The 17,127-nt window shown below is 42.8% G+C and overlaps 1 protein-coding gene across 3 annotated transcripts in view; it reads left to right on the top strand.

Moving 5' to 3' along the window:
* The first annotated feature begins 810 nt into the window (after nucleotides 1-810).
* The window catches only part of MYB (MYB proto-oncogene, transcription factor), a 34,596-nt gene continuing 18,279 nt past the window's right edge, over nucleotides 811-17,127 (top strand). Inside the window, exons 1-10 of one of the 3 annotated variants that reach the window (XM_028494421.1) lie at nucleotides 811-833; nucleotides 5,266-5,383; nucleotides 7,212-7,283; nucleotides 8,786-8,878; nucleotides 9,125-9,345; nucleotides 11,058-11,292; nucleotides 12,634-12,714; nucleotides 13,155-13,259; nucleotides 14,823-15,077; nucleotides 15,987-16,349. In XM_028494421.1, the coding sequence (XP_028350222.1) occupies nucleotides 811-833; nucleotides 5,266-5,383; nucleotides 7,212-7,283; nucleotides 8,786-8,878; nucleotides 9,125-9,345; nucleotides 11,058-11,292; nucleotides 12,634-12,714; nucleotides 13,155-13,259; nucleotides 14,823-15,077; nucleotides 15,987-16,349 (1,566 nt within the window). The remainder of the gene's footprint in view (nucleotides 834-5,265; nucleotides 5,384-7,211; nucleotides 7,284-8,785; nucleotides 8,879-9,124; nucleotides 9,346-11,057; nucleotides 11,293-12,633; nucleotides 12,715-13,154; nucleotides 13,260-14,822; nucleotides 15,078-15,986; nucleotides 16,350-17,127) is intronic. The other 2 variants (XM_024122584.2, XM_024122583.1) reach the window with 2 other exon arrangements.

Raw genomic sequence — 17,127 nt, 5'->3', positions numbered from 1 at the left:
AAACAAAAACATAGCCAAACATCCTATGCAAACGTATGCTCCCATCCCCTACTACCTATCCCCCAACCCAACATTGCCCCATCGCCAGGGAGCTGAGTTTTAAACCCTGCAGAAAATCCAATCTCAAATGCCGGAGTGCCCCCACCCCCGCCCCCCTTGCCGCCCCTGCGACAGTGAAGCAGAGCCCGGCGAGCTCGGTTCGGGTGCCCAGGAGCAAGCCGAGTGGGGCGACGGCGGGGCGGCCACCGAAAAGGAGGGGAGGAGGCATCAGCGGGACGTGGCGCGGCCCCGCGCGGCCCATGCCGCGGAGCGGGGTTTGCTCAGGAAAGGGCGCCGCCGCGGCCCCCGGCCGCCCCTCCCTGGCCCCGGGCTATCCGCCCGCGCGCCGCCTGGGCCTCGCAGCGCGCCAGGAGCAGCGCGGCGGCGCGAGAGCCGAAGGGGAGCGGCGGCCCCGCCGGCCGGGCAGCCGGGAGGGCGGCAGACAAGGCTACCGCGGAGGCGGTGGACAGGGCGCGTGCGCACTGCAGGGGCGCCAGATTTGGCGGGAGGGGGAGTGTCCAAAGCTCTTTGTTTGATGGCATCTCTGTTTACAGAGTTTACACTTTAATATCAACCTGTTTCCTCCTCCTCCTTCTCCTCCTCCGCGACCTCCTCCTCCTCCTCCTCCTCTTTCTCCTGAGAAACTTCGCCCCGGCGGTGCGGAGCGCCACTGCGCAGCCGGGGAGGGACGCAGGCAGGCGGCGGGCAGCGGGAGGCGGCAGCCCGGTGCGGTTCCCGCGGCTCCCAGCGGAGCCCCGCGCCTGCCGCGCCATGGCCCGGAGACCCCGGCACAGGTAACGGAGATCCCGGGCGGGCGGCCGCGGGCGGGGGCGCGCTGGGCGCCAGGCGCCGCGAGAGCAGGTGGGAAATGGTTCCCGGATCTTCTGCTGGGCTGTCAGATCCTGCGAGGACCTAGAGCCCCTGCCTTGGCAGCAGAAGCCGCTCGAGGGACTGATGAATGGAAGAGTCTATGCGAGAAATGCATTAGGACTTTGGGAAGCACGCCCTGCGGCTCATTTTGCAAGTTGCACGGGGGTACGTTCTCTCTAGGGGGAATAAAGCAGCACGTTCCAGCCGGGGGCAGAGCGGTGCCCACCATTCCCGGGGAGCCCACTAGGTCCCTGGCTTGATGCCGCGGGTGTCGGCGAGGGAGTCGCAGCGTAATTGCTGGATGCATTGCGATATGTTTGGACTTGGAAGTGCAGAGCATATGGCAGATATAGGGAAAATGCCGGATTGTATAGTAGCTGCAGGTAGTTCATGTAAATTTCATTCATTCTTTATGGAGGCGAAGAAGAGTGTCAGCTGACAGGCGGCTGGAAAGAAGATTGTAGGGAAGGAAAGGGTCTCTACATTTGCAAATTGTTTTAAGCCCTGGTTTTGAAGGTTCTAGTCATTATTCTCTGCGAGGCTCTTACTTCTAAAGCAAACATTGCACACCCACTCCCACGCACCCGCGACGCACATGTCAACCGCACTTGGGGAGGCTCGCCGGGTATCTTGAATGAAGTGCCCTTACACTTCGGCCGGAAGGAGGGGAGTAGGGAACGGAGGAGGAAAAGACTGGGGTCCGAACTGTCACTTGCTGGAGCTCCGGCTTCCACCAGTCTCTGGACTTCCCGACTGGACGCGCCGGAGCTCCCTGCGGGTGGCCGGGTGTAGGGGCTCGCTCGGCGGCCGTCACAGGTTGCCACTCAACGGAAAGGGACTGAGGCGGGCAGCACCCAAGGCCGCTGCCGCGCAACCGGGACGCAATCCCCCGGAGCTCTTCCCCTGTGCCAGAGGTCCCGGCGCGGCGCGCGCACGTGGACCCGGCCGAGGTCGCCGCTCCTCCCCGCGCCCAGCTCTGCAGCCTCAGGTCGCCCAGTCGGAGGAGGGGAGACGGGACGGACCCTCGCCAGGAGGTTCTGGGGAAAAGTCCCTGGAGGCAAAGTAAACCCACCCTCTTTTCCTCGGGTTTTTTGATTTTCTTTTACTTATTTGTTTTCGAATCAGCGGTCACGGGTCCTCTTGCAGAGCTAGGAAGTTGCAAAGAGCGTAGGTGTGGGCCCCGCTGCAGCACCCCCGGCCGGGCCTGGCCGGGCGGGGAGCGGCGCCGAGGCATGGCCAGGTGCCGGAGAAAAAGGGAGGCGACTTGGGGTCCGCTGGCTCCCTAAGCCTCGCCCAGGGCCCGGCCGCGCGGGGCAGGGGTGCTGCCCCTTAAGTGGTGTCACCTTCGCCCTTGGGACTTAACAGTAGAGCAGCGGAGGTCACCTATTTTTTTGAGAGCGGAAACTAGGAGGCAGAGGAGAAGGAGGGAGCTGGGAAGGGGTGCTGGGAGGAGGCGCGGGGGAGGCTCCGCGCCCCGAGATCTCGACTGTGCCCGCGGGGCGGGGCCGCGCAGGTTCCCTGTGGCTCCCAGGTAGCGGAGAGGGGAGGCGGCCAGGAGGGGCGGGAGCCTTGAACCTGCTTCAGGGGGAAGAGAAACCCGGCTGCGGGCTCGAAGCCGTTTCTTGCAAGGCGAACGTCAACTCGGCAGGGATTATTAACCAGGTCAGCGAAATGAGTCTGAACCCTGTTTCTAGAATCACAGTAGCGGCCACAAGGCACTTCCTCCCGCTCCCCTCCCTTTTCCCAGCCCCCAACACTTCTTTTCTTTTTCGTTTCTTTGCACGGTTTGTTTCCTTGACAGAATGTAATATTCATAGTCGTACTCTTGTAACCACACCAGGTCTAGCAGGTGGGGAGTCGGGTGCATCAAGCTTGAAATCAGCCTTTGAGAGTCTTCTGACTGTTGGGTCTGAGATCTTCTCAGAGCAGATAAAGGAAAAGTTATTTCAGGTCCTTAGTAGAAATTAATCATGCTACTTAGACGACCCGGACAATTTAGAACGAGGAAATCTCATGCAAAGCTCAAAGGCGAGCCCCGCGCCTAGCCTGCTGATGGAGCCGGGAGCTGACAGTGTCAGCAGCCCTGGGCTCGCCCTGCTCCCCTCGTGGCCTCTTCAGGACCTGCAGAAATTACACACCAAGTTTTCCCCAAGACTTTGCTTTTGCACATCTCTGATTTTGCATATTTCTGCTTAATCTTTAAGAGTCATGGAAGATGTGGAATTATCCCTTATTAGCCCTGGAAAATACCTTAGAAGTAAAATCCAAGCCCTCTGTATAGGCGAGGAACTGAGGTCGTGAGAGAGAGGAAGTGATTTGTCCAAGTCACGCAGCTAGGTGGAGGCAGAACTAGCACCTTTGCCTCCAGAACCCTAGTCCTGTTTGATGTCTATTCTCTCTCACCTGGTGTAGGCTGCCCCCTATGGGCGGCTGAATTTGTTGCTTATTCCTGAGTGTTGATCTGTTGCCCAGACAGGGGTGTCCATTTACTGGTTTGGAAAACATAGTCCTCACACCAAGGTGGGGAAAGGGGAAGGTGGTGGCGGGATGAATTGGGAGATTGAGACTGACATATATACAGTAGTGTGTATAAAATAGATAACTAATAAAAACCTGAAAAAAATATATAGTCCTCAGTTCTGAAAACGTGATCTCCAGATCCACCCAAACCCCCAAAGTTAAATTCAGTTGAATCTATGACTCCACTTTCAGATTACTCTGGTTTTCTTGGTATCCCTGATATTTCACAAGGGTGCCACCTCATTTGGGGGGCTTTCCAAGGAGTTCCCTATGAACCTTTCAAAAGCTCTAGGATTATATTAACTTTTTTTTTCACCTTATGATGCTTGTGCTTTTTATTAAAGGAAAACTACTGTAATTTTGAAACAAGTTGGTTTAGAGCCCCCTTGTTGACAATGTGTAACAGGATCAGGCTCTTGTTTAAAATGATAGACACTAAATGAAAGATGGTTATAGATTGTAAACACCGTTTAGTGGTCTTTTTTGTGGTGGCATTTTAAGTTTGGATCACATCCTACTTGTCCCTATGCATCCTGGACCTTCAGATTGTTTCCCAAAATAATAGTTTTAAATTATAAGAACCTCAAATTCAGGATTTTTGGTAAGCATTTTTGCTTACTTGTAAGGGATGGGTAATATATACTTGTAAGTTACTTTTGGAAGACAAAACCTGACATGAACATACATTTTCCTTTTAGAATAATGATCTGCATTATGATATTGCTTTATATCATTATTTTTATTGTTTTAGTTTGATGAAATTCTCAATATTACAATGATAAATTTTAGTACATTTTTAAAGATAGTATAATTTTTCCTCACATCTTAAGTTTTATAAGTAAAATTATAACTAAAAGAAACTGGCTGTAAAATGACTCTCACCTATCCATTATATGATTAATAAACATTAAGTATAGAGTTACTTCAAAAGTCATCAAAATTTATAGTTTTGGTCAAGTAGGTAAAAGAAAAAGCTCTTTTGAAAACAGTAATGGGTTCCTTTTAAACCCACCTGGGGGAATCCCTCAGTTTTGAATTAGGTACATTTTAAGATCTTTCAAATACCATTCAGTCAGAGGTAGAAAAAACATGAGTAAGATTCTGACTATCATGTGGCCTAATTATTCACTTGGTTACTCTGGAAACTGAGGATTGTAAACGTGGCCACAAGTTGGATCAACCTGGCCTGGAGTTTTGAACTGTTTGGTATTAATGTTATTTACAAAGGAGTTTGATCACTTGATCATTTATCCTTTCTCAGGTTTTTAAATCCTTTCCTTTTAGATTCTCTTAGTCTTCTAATCTTTAAGGGATGACTATAATTATATTGTTGGTGCATTACTTCTTGAATTTTTTTCTCTTAATAAAACACCAGTCCCATTAGGATAACATAATTGAGGTTTTTTTATTGTATTTGGGAAATTACTTCAATGATGGGACGTACACCAAAGGTTTTGCAAGTGTACTTATGTAAAGGACATGGGCTCTCGTTCCTTTTATTGTCCTTACCATTAAGTTTTAAATGTAAACCTTCATTGGTTGGAAGGTTGCCAATTGTGTAACTTGTCACTGGTCTAACATTAACAGCAGGTTTAAACATGCAGAGCAATAGAAAGTGCCAGGTCCTTTGCCGTATCTGTGGATACCAATAACAGCAGAACCAGTTTACAATCCTAGAGCAACAGAGTGCCAAAAACAGTCTCATTATGCAAGTTTTCAAAGTTTTATCTTTGTAACCTTTGAAAAGATTATTGAGGAGTTTTGGTGTAAGTTTTGTAATCCAGTAGTTTGAATCCTCTTGTTTCAGTCCACATCTGCCTCTTTTTATTTCTGCAGCATCTACAGTAGTGACGAGGATGATGAAGACATTGAGATGTGTGACCATGATTATGATGGGCTGCTTCCCAAGTCTGGAAAGCGTCACTTGGGGAAAACTAGGTGGACCAGGGAAGAGGTAACTAATCACGTAATCAAAACATGGGGAAAAACCTAGAGTGCATCCATTTATAAAAAACAAAATTTCAGCTAAACTACAGATGTTCAAACTCATTAGCGGGCTCTTTGACTCCTATCGTAGCCTGCCTGTGCAGTGTCCATACCCCTTACCACTCCCCCACATGGACACTATACCATCCTTTTCCAAACTTTTTGAAGTTGTTTGAAGGTCCCCTCCTCACTTTGTTTTATCTGCGTTTCCTCTGCCTATTCTGTTCTTGGCCCTTTGCCCCACAACTTCTTACTACTTCTTCATCCCTTGTGAAGACATCACTTTTTCTGTGAAGCCATCCTTGGCTTCCCCAGACAGGTTGGATTCGTCCTCCAACCAATGGATGCATGTTCTTATTTATTGTTGCTGTAATGTATATGCCCCCCCTCCCAGTAGACTGTAAGTCTGCTGAGGGCAGGGCTAAACGTCTGTTCATTTTTGTGTTCCCTGAACCCAGAATCGATTGCCACAAAGTGGGATGTTAACAGATGTTCCCTGAACAAATGAATGAATTGCTATTTCCAAAAACAAAACAAAAGAATAAAGCAAAACACTCACAGAACTTGTCTTGTTATAATGGGTTCATTGAACATTCTTGGTATATAATATTACACAGAGAAATATAGGTGGATGTCTGTTCTGAAAGCATTCAAAAATGGATGGAGATGTGTCTCCTTCTCACCTCTCTTTTTCTGCTAGCTTATCAAATCTTGATCTCTATGGGAATGGAAAAATGCTTAGGAGGCAAAATTATTAATGTAAGAGAAAAGTTGCTCTTTTCTTCAAAGTTCTTTAAGAAATTTGCTACCAATTGCAGAAGATTTCATGTTAGAATAAATGGTATTGACTCTTCTTCGGTTTCATCCTGTCCTCTTTCACTTAAACCAGAGCTCTCGTTGACAGGCAGACGGGATTTCCAGTGAGGTCCATAGGAAATCCATATTTTACCTATGGAAGTTGTGCACTTGGGTGATTCTCAGCGATTTAGAAGTTCTGTTTGTAACACTGGTTTCCTAATTCCTGTGACTGTGGCATAGCGGGGACTCACATTGTGTGTGAAAGTTACCTTTGCAGCAACATGAGGATTCTCTTTTGCTTGAACATGTTTAGAAAGACACTTGTGAACTGAAAGATTTCACCCTGACGTTTAGTGTCTTCTGTGTTCTAATAAGTTCGGTCTCATTTAAACTGTCAACATTGATACAAAAGCTAAATGATTTTCTTACATCATACATGCCTTCGAGTGTAATTAAGAAAAGTGATCTTACGTTTTTTTATATGAAAGAGGTTGAACTTACTAAATGTTAGACTAGAGCTTGAACTATTTCTTATGGAGAGTCTATCTATTGCCATAGTTCAATGTCTCTTAAGTCAAACACTGGAGTTCATTACTTTTTTCCCACAAAGTAAAATTTTAAAAGTTACCGTATGTTAAACATTCAATGTGCCAGGCATTATGCTAAACGTTTTGCATAATTAACTCATATAATCCCCAAATAACCCTGTTGACATCATCGTTTCCATTGTACAGATGACAATACTAATGTCCAGAAAAGCAAAATGATATACCCAAGTTTATACAACTAATCAGTAGCTGAATTAAGATTCAAACTCTGGTCTGTCTGACTCTGAATAAATCTATGCTGTAAACCAGTATATCACCTTAATATTTGTTGAATTTGGTTATTTTTGAGAGATTTTTTTGGGGGGATGGGTTGATTCCCCTTTAACTCTAACTTGAATAGAGTTGTACAGTAAATGACTGATATCCTAGGATTACCTTTAAATGTCTTAGGATGAAAAACTGAAGAAGCTGGTGGAACAGAATGGAACAGATGACTGGAAAGTTATTGCCAATTATCTCCCGGTAAGTTAGTAATTTTTTCTTTCTGTAAAAGAAAATCTTCTCCCAAAGATTTAAATAAGATATTGTAGGAGATGATATTAAGACATTACATATTTGCTTGTAGATAAGAAGTAAGGGAGAAATGCCTTATCTGTAACTTATATTTCTACTGTAATGCATATAATTAAAATTTCTAAATATATTTTTAAAGGATTTTTACAATGTATTTCAAATGTTTGCTTCTTATTTTATCTTTTAATTTTTTAGGATAATATAAATTGGCATTTTGATGATTTGTTGTATGGTAGATGACTAAACTCATGGTATTTCCCCCAAGTCAGCTTCTTTTAAATTTCCTATTTTTTCAATAGCTATAATTTTGGTACCCTGGTTGAAAATTTTGGCGTTCTTTCAGACTTACCATACTCCCCCATCCCCTACAACCAAGCAAGGATTAAGGAATCTGGGATTCCTTCGTTTATTCTTCTCACTGTTCCGTATGTTCGGCCCCTTTCCCTCTTCTCTGGCCGATTGCATTGCCTTCATAACTGGCTTTCCTGCTTGTAGCTTTCCACTTTCCCATACATCCCGGACACCACTGACAGATGGAGCTTCATAAAATGCAGCTGTACTTTACTTTTCAAAACTAGCAACAGTAACTTCGAGTCTCACACATCAGGTAAACTGCCTGGCACATGAGGGCCTTCCCATATGCCTCAACTTACAGCCCCAGTTCTGTTTCCTACTTCCGCTCTGTAAGCAGGTTTGGTTGAATTCATTTCTGCTTTCCCTCCTGAGGGCTTTTGTCCCTGGCGATGCCACCTCCTAAAATGTTCTAGCCATCCTTCAAAGTCCATGCCAAGAGCTTTTCTGGACTCCTTCTAAGGAAACATAATTTCTCCTCCTCGGAAGATGCTCCTTTTTCCACCCCAATATCATTTCACTCTGGTCTCTTCTTGCATATGAATCAAATTCTGCCTTCTATTAGTTAATGATATATTTGTCTTTTACTTCTTACAAGATTATAAACTCGTATAAAACAGGGCCTATCTTTATTCATCTTTGTTCTTTCTGCAATATTAACACTAGTGGTCCTTAATTGAAGCACATCTCTTAGTTTGAATGGGAATCAAACTTGAGTCATTTAGAGTGGCTTCCCATAAAAGTCCAACATCAATATGGAATCTCTAAGAAGCCCTAATCCACGTGGGTACTTCCAAATGCAATACACTGAGGTTAAGGTTAAGTTAAATTGACAACCAGGTATGCAGTACGATGATCCTTTAGTTCACATGGCAGGACTATTTCCCTCAGGAGGCAGAGCTTCTCATTTTAGATGCAACTTTGATATATTCTTTGTATGTTCTCTAGCTGTAAGTAATGGGCTCTCCAAATATGCCCTAAAATATGTTCTTGAATGTTTTCACTGCATCTTGTCCGTGTGTGATTTATATTACAACAGCCTTCATGTGCTTATCACATCGTATCTGTATGACAGTGCATACTTTATCTTATTTGCCTAGAATCGAACAGATGTGCAGTGCCAGCACCGATGGCAGAAAGTACTAAACCCTGAGCTTATCAAGGGTCCTTGGACCAAAGAAGAAGATCAGAGAGTAAGTTCCTTCTCCGTTGGTGTGTGAATCACAATTATGAATATTCCCCAACGCTGTTGACTGTTTCCCAACTTGAAGAAACAGGTAAAGTGTGCAAACAGGAAGCAGAGGACTCCATTCCCATATTTCCCATGAATGAAAGCAGATTTTTAGAAATTTTCTAAAGATCTTGTAACATGAAGAATGATTACACTGACTCATTACATAACATTAAAACATAGGTTATTTTTGTGTGTTTATCTGAAGGTGATAGAGCTTGTACAGAAATACGGTCCGAAACGTTGGTCTGTTATTGCCAAGCACTTAAAGGGGAGAATTGGAAAACAATGTAGGGAGAGGTGGCATAACCACTTGAATCCAGAAGTTAAGAAAACCTCCTGGACAGAAGAGGAAGACAGAATTATTTACCAGGCACACAAGAGACTGGGGAACAGATGGGCAGAAATCGCAAAGCTACTGCCTGGACGGTAATAATATGTCAAAAAATATATTGATTGGGAAGAATGAGGGAGTGGGTATTGAACATTCTGCTTTAAAATGTATGGTGAGTGAATTACATTTTATTGATGGTAAATGTTTCACGAGATAAACTAGATCCATAGCTTTTACAACTGGAAGAGATCTTAGAGTTTACCTGGTTGAGGGCTTCCAGAATCCACCCAACAGTGAGCTTGGGCCAACTTTCCTCAGCCTCAGTTGCCCCATTTGCAAAACGGGGTATAACCTACTTCGTAGGGCCGATGCTAGTATCAAGTAAAACGAAGGTCAGAGCACTTCGTAAACTACGAAATTCTAAACACATAGAAGGAGACCAAGGGTAGACAGTTTGTCTTTGGTCTGAGTTCACACAGCTGGTTAAGTGACCAGAAGGAATTTGGCTACCATTTTCCTGATACCATGTTCATTTCATTATACCACTTGGCTTAATTTTTTCTTTTGAATAAAGAAAGATTGCATTTCTAGAATTATCGTACTGCTTCCAGGTTTTTAAATAATGTCATTGTTAAGCTTTCTTTTTAGTGAACAAAGCACGAAAATGACCTCATTATGAGGGCTATCTATGGAAGCTCATTTTTGTCCCACTTTCCCCGTTTAAACAGTATATAACGGATGTTATTTAGTTTGGAAGATACTAATTATAAATCTTACATAAAAATATTGTAAGATAGGAAATATTTTAAATATTTTTATTCTTGAGCTTCATAACCCCAAAGTGGAGAAAGGGTCATTTCAAAGAAGGCTATGGCTCTCATGGTCTATGCAGTGTTCTCTTGTGATGTTCTAAAACATTTCCTCCCTCCTGGTTCAGTATAAGCTTAGAGAATTCAAGAGGCTGATAAAAGGAGGCCTTTTCTCCCATATGGTCTGAAAGGATATGCTGTTGATTCTTCCAAAAATTTAAGGGGCAATTGAACTTCCTCTTTCTTTAGCATACATTCCCCCACCCCCATCGAAATAGTAAAAGGGAGGCTTAAAACGGTTTTTGTGAATTGAGAAACTTTTCCTGAGAACTGAAAAACTTTAGTAAAAATGCTTTGCAGTTTGAAAATATATTGGGGAGTTAGCCTCTTTCCCTTCTGGATCCCATGTGGCATTTTCGCCTCTGGTTATGGTTCCATTTGCCTGGTTATGGAACAATTTGAGGTAGTTTTCAAAAGGTGGGAATTTTTTTTACTCAAAATCTCTGGCTAGTGCTATTCTAGATAAAGAGTAGACCCTGAGATGGCAGCAACATCATTATTGCTCACCAAACTTTACTGAGTGCCTGTTGTGATGTGTAGGCCCTGCTAAGCCACACTCAAAGGAGTAATTTTCTAGAACAGTGAGAACTTTAAGTTGTATTAGAGTCTTGTACCACAGTCAGAATAAACATGAAGGGTGTTGTATTGGAAATATTCTTAACAAGGAAACAAAATGGCTAAAAGAGTTCAGCATTTCTAGAAAACTATATAAGTTCCATATTATGTAATTTAGAGAAACCTATCAATTTTTAATTAGGTGATAGTGGAAGCATGATTTTTAGGAGGCAGAGAAGACAGAAACAATTAAAAGGAAAAAAAAAACACTCGTAGTGGACCCAAAGAAAGGGTCTTTGTTAGAAACAGTTTTCTGTCAATTAACTGTAATCTGAATTGAAATTTTTGTTTGTAAAATGTGTATATGATATATTTCTGTGCAGAACTGATAATGCTATCAAGAACCACTGGAATTCTACCATGCGTCGCAAGGTCGAGCAGGAAGGTTATCTGCAGGAGTCTTCTAAAGCCAGCCAGCCACCAGTGGCCACAAATTTTCAGAAGAACAGCCATTTGATGGGTTTTACCCATGCTCTACCTTCAGCTCAACTCCCTCCAACTGGCCAGCCCTCAGCTAACAATGACTATTCCTATTACCACGTTTCTGAAGCACAAAACGTAAGCCATTCCTCAGAATTTAGTTTAATGAGAGAGATGTAATTTTAGCTCCAGGTAATAATGATACCTTTCAGGTGCATATACTTCTCAGCTTTCACGAACATCATGATCACGATCAATCGAGAGGGGTAGGTGTTGTTATCCCTGTTATGGATCCGGAAATGAGGATGTTAAGTGATTTGTCCAGGGTTACACAGCTCATAGAGATAGTACAGGCTAAAATCCAAGTTGTTTGAGTCTAACTTGCTGCTTCGAATCTAATTTGGGAAGTTAGCTTTTGAATGTAAATTTACTTAACAAGGTACTGCCGAAGAAGAATGGGGGTATGGAGGTGCAGTTGTATCTAATGCTTTTCTCTGCTCAGATGAAAAGTGAATGTCATATTACATTTAAAGAGGAACTAGTTTAACACTGACATTTAACAGATGATTGTCAGTTCAATTCTGATAGTGATCTAGCTGAAGTATCTTAATGTATTCATTCAGTAAGTGTCTACCTTCTTACTGTGAATCAGGAGCAATTTTGTGACCGACATCTGACACCCTTTATCCTCCTTTGAATCGGTGTGATTCTTTCTTCATTTCTTGATATTTATATTTATGGAAAAGAATCTTCAAAATGGGTGGGAAAAAAAGAATAAAGAGAAAAAAATCAAGAAACTTGAATCTTAAAATCAACAATAATACATGGTGAAACTTATCCAAGAATTCAGAGCTCATAAGCAAATGCTATGCAAAACATATTAGAAGTAGTTTTTACTCTTCTCTGTCTGTTCCATGTATTTGACTACAGACCTTCCTGACTGGTCTCAGGTGAATGAACTATCTTAAGAAGTGCTATACTCTATCCTAAAGCTCATAAAAATTCGCAGAAAAATATTTTTATTTATAAACAGCTAGTGCCATCCGTTTTTACCATCAAAACTTCTTTCATACACTCGTGAATGTATTTCAGATTATATTTTTCTTTCTGTTTTACTCTAAGGAATACTTCCTGTCAGGATCGATGAGCACCTTAAATTTCTTTCGCTCTGTTGCTTTAGCTCTTTAACCCTTATTAAAGGCTTGGCTAAAATGTCAAATTGGAGTTGGGTTTTATTTATTTATTTTGCTTCGTGAATTTTATCAGAAAAGTGTTTGTTTGTTTGTTTGTTTTCCTTAGTCCTAGAGCAAAACTTCAGGAAGCCAACAAGTCCCCTGAAGCATGTGTAACCATGAATGACTCGGCCTTTGTTCATTTTGCCTTTTTTAAAAACTTAATTTATTTTTTTATACAGCAGGTCCTTATTAGTTATCTATTTTATACATATTAGTGTATATATGTTTTGCCTTTTTGATGTAGGTCTCCAGTCACGTCCCATATCCTGTAGCGTTACATGTAAATATAGTCAATGTCCCTCAGCCAGCTGCTGCAGCCATTCAGGTAAGCCCATTTTAAGATCATTTCGTGAAGAAACTCATTAGCTACTCAAGGCACAGTTCTGTTTCTTTCATCCAAATGCTTATTTGCACCTGATCCACTGAAGTTAAAAGAAAAGGGGGCCGTGGAGAGGTGGGCAGAGTTCTGGCCAGCAAGCTACACTTCCGGAGTGAATTAGTGCCAGAATTCTCAGGTTCTCTGATGTTAGAAGTTGAAACAATCCCTCCGTCAGCATCTCCTCCAGCCTCAGGTTTCACATCCCTCCCTTATGTCTGGGATAACATTCAGAGATTTCTACAGTGGCCAGATTCCGTTGGAGTTTGTTCCACTCCAGGGCTCTTTGGGTTCTGTGTGGTCCCTCGTGAACCTTGGGCCACGACCACTGTATTTACACTTTCCCACCAGATCTTTGTCTTTTTTTCTCCCTTAACTTTTAATTTCAGAGACACTATAACGATGAAGACCCTGAGAAAGAAAAGCGAATAAAGGAGCTAGAGTTGCTTCTAATGTCGACTGAGAATGAACTCAAAGGACAGCAGGCACTCCCAGTAAGATGTCACCGCCTACTTGATCTGGGCTGGGGATAACGCTTGACCCCAGTGCTCTTCTGTATCTTTTCCCTTATCTTCTAAATATCACACTACTCAAGACTCTGTATATCCACTAACAATGTTTAAACACTAGAGGTTGCTTGTAATAAAATGCAGTTGGTATCACGATGTGTGTTGACTAAGTTGGAAGTAGTCCTTTTGTGTTGCCATAGAAACTCAATATCCATTTGTGATTCTCATTCTTGATTTTTTTTTCTTCAGAAGGACTGTAATCAATTCAAAGACTAGCAGAGAAAAAATGAAAATTTGCAATTTTTTTTTTTTTTTTTTACAAATCTGTGTATCTGTCGGGTGCCTATTCATTCGATTTTTTCTTTTTCTATTTTTCTTTTAAGCTAGATTTTCATACTTTATCATTTCAAACATGATTTGATGTATGTCCAGTATATACATGTAAAAAAGATATATATTAAATCTCTCCATAAGCAACATAAATGACTCTCTTTTGTTTGCACGCACAAAAGCTGTGTGGACCATTACTGAATTTTGACATCTTTTCTAGTGATTGGGCAGCAAACTGGGAAAGCAGCTTGCACTTTGTAACGTATGTAATTAACCAACAAAGAGAATAAAAGATGTGATACCCAGTAGGTATTCTGAGGAGTAGATTTCTTTTTGGTTAAATAATAAAATGATTATGTGCATATGATAGTTCGACCACTTTTTAACTTTAGTTAATGTTTTGCAATTTCTCCTGTTGCGTGGTCATGCTGAAAGGAGACTTCTGTTAATTTGCTCTTCTGCTTTCCTAACCACGTTGATTTGGCAGCCCTTCACTGCATCAGTGCAATCTGTAGCATTAAAAAAGGAGTAGAAGCCACAAGAATATATGCAAATAAAAGCAACTCTAACTGTTGAATCCTCCAGCCTTTTTGTAGGTTAGAATGAGAATAGCCCACTTCTTAATTTGCAGCAAACATTTATGATCCTATTGGAAATTATGTTAAAGTAGATTTTTAAGACATTCCATGTGAGAGTTGTACTTTGTAACATAATCCCTCTATTTGCAGTTTTTTGTTGTTTGGTTTTTTTATTTTTTTGCGGCACGCGGGGCACGCGGGCCTCTCACTGTTGTGGCCTCTCCTGTCGCGGAGCACAGGCTCCGGGCGCGCAGGCCCAGCGGCCATGGCTCACGGACCTCGCCGCTCCGCGGCATGGCATGTGGGATCTTCCCGGACCGGGGCACGAACCCGTGTCCCCTGCATCGGCAGGCGGACTCTCAACCACTGTGCCACCAGGGAAGCCCTATTTGCAGTTTTAACAAAATGATGACAGTGAAGGTAATCCTATAGATGACAGGCTATATCAGTATTAAAAAGTAGGGTCTTGCATTGATAGAAGGAAACATCTTGACAACTGTCTCATAGGCGCAAGTTTTGGATGATGCAACGACTTTTATCTTTCCTCTAACAGCATCTGATACCTTGTGCAACTTCATTGCTAAGTTCCTTCTCCCTTTTTCCTCCCCGCTTTTTCTTTATTCCCCCACCCCCTCCTTAGACACAGAACCACACATGCAGCTACCCTGGGTGGCACAGCACCACCATTGCCGACCACACCAGACCTCATGGAGACAGTGCACCTGTTTCCTGTTTGGAAGACCACCACTCCACTCCATCTCTGCCAGTGGATCCTGGTTCCCTACCTGAAGAAAGTGCCTCTCCAGCCAGGTGCATGATCGTCCACCAAGGCACCATTCTGGACAATGTTAAGAACCTCTTAGAATTTGCAGAAACACTTCAATTTATAGATTCTGTAAGTAGAATTTTTAAGGCAAGTGAATGTTTTTGGAAGGGGAATTGGGAAACTCCTCAAATTGTTGCCATTTTCTATGGCGAATATCATGTTACTGGCACATGTTAATGTAAACGTATGACTTTAGTTTCTGTGTATATATTTTTTCAGTATCTGATTTCTTAGGCTACCCAGATAAAAAGGTAGCTTCTCACATATTTCCTTCAAAATGCATATTTTTAAGAATAGTAAAGTTAATGACCTATAAGTAGAGCTTGGGTTATAGGAATGATGTTTGGATTATTTTAAACTTTTTTCTTTTTGTACTTTGTTTACCCCTTTGTGTTTCCCTAAAATTGTGCTTTGCTTTTGGATAGCACATTAAGAATTATGTTCACTCGGAGCTTAAAGCCATCTTTCAATATATTTGAAGTGGTAATATGTTCATTTGTTGGCGCATGGCTTTCTCCACAAAACATTGATTACCAGTCCCAACTGGTTCGCTGAGACAAACCATCTCTGGTGAAACAAACTTGAATTCAGTATCACCAAAGCAGACACTCAATTCATTTCCTTTGTTTCCCAGTTGCTTAAAAAGCATTTACTGCATCCCCCATCAGACAGAGGATGGACATTGCCAAAATGTGCTATCAGAAAGGTCTTCTTTTTGCTTTGAACTGCATGCAAATGGTAGAGTGCCAGGAGGTCCCTGCAGCACCAGGGTAGGGCCAGCCTTGAGGCAGCATGGGAGACACACCATGCAGTGTACCAGAACAGCTGTTCATCCCGAAGCTGTTTCTCAGGAGGTCAAGCAAGCGGGCCAGGTGTTTTCTTTGCATTCAGCGTCTCTTTCTCAGTGCTGTGTTTCAGGTAACGGCACACGTCATGCACACACTGTCTCAAAGTTCTGCGCCTCCCACATTGTTTCAGGATCCTTCATCGTGGGGTGATCTCAGCAGTTTTGAATTCTTTGAAGAAGCAGCTTTTTCACCTAGCCAACACCACGCAGGCAAAGCCCTCCAGCTTCAGCAAAGAGAGGGCAATGTGAATAGACCTGCAGGAGAGCCTAGCACGAGGGCGAACAAACGCAAGTCGAGTGAGGGTTCACTTGACCTGCCCAAGCCCTTCCCTCCTGCGAGGCCCAGCACAATTCCACGGGTCATCCTCCGAAAAAAGCGGGGCCAGGCCAGCCCCATAGCCACTGGACACTCTAGTTCCTTGATATTTGCTGACGTCAGCAGTTCAACTCCCAAGCGTCCCCTTGTCAAAAGCCTACCTTTCTCCCCCTCGCAGGTAGAGCACAATTTCTGCACAGCTGTTACTAATTTTCAACAGACACCTGAACCTTAATAATCTAGAAACTAATCCTTTGGAACAAATGACTCATTACTGTTGTCTTCACTGATTTCATTCCGTTGTTGCCTCTGGCTGTTGCTAAGTCATACCGCCTCCCAGAGTGTAGGCTGTCTGTAGCCCGACTGATGATTTTGTCATAATTCTCTCTCTGACTTTTTGGTGATTCTAAAGAGAGTTAGTTGCCTGGGATGTGCTTTTATTTCCTTCAACGCTAGAGTTTAACATTTCTACTTCTTCCGCTTCTCCCATCCCTTTAAAAACTTTAACAGATTTTCTGCCTCTTTGTTCACTTATTGTTATGTGATTCACTGACCCAGGGGAGGAGGAAACCAAATTATGTTTGGATAACCTTTGAGCTGCAACTAGAAAATTTAAAGGTTCCAGTCCATCTTTAAGTGAAAAAGTTTTGGGAGAAAATGAGGAACAAATGCTTAAGAAAAAAAAACGTATGCTTTAATTTCAATTTCTCAACATTGGCTCTTCTGAGTCGTGCCATAATATTTTTATTGGCAGTTTTTGCCAATGAATGTTCTTATTTCGTACAGCTTTTTTAAGGCATGGAAATTATAATTTTTATCAAAGACGTGTGTTCCTTAATTATGAAAATAATTGAAGCGAAAGGATAATTTGGCACTTTAAAACATTTTTCCAATGATGCCTGTTGAGTCTGCTTTAAGAACAGCTTAGGTATGAGCAAATGATATGCCCACTAAAA

This window comes from Physeter macrocephalus, chromosome 10 (genome assembly GCF_002837175.3).
Source record: "Physeter macrocephalus isolate SW-GA chromosome 10, ASM283717v5, whole genome shotgun sequence".
Lineage (NCBI taxonomy): Eukaryota > Metazoa > Chordata > Mammalia > Artiodactyla > Physeteridae > Physeter > Physeter macrocephalus.
The sequence above is the reverse complement of the archived record's forward strand: the minus strand, read 5'-3'. Positions and strand labels throughout refer to the sequence as shown.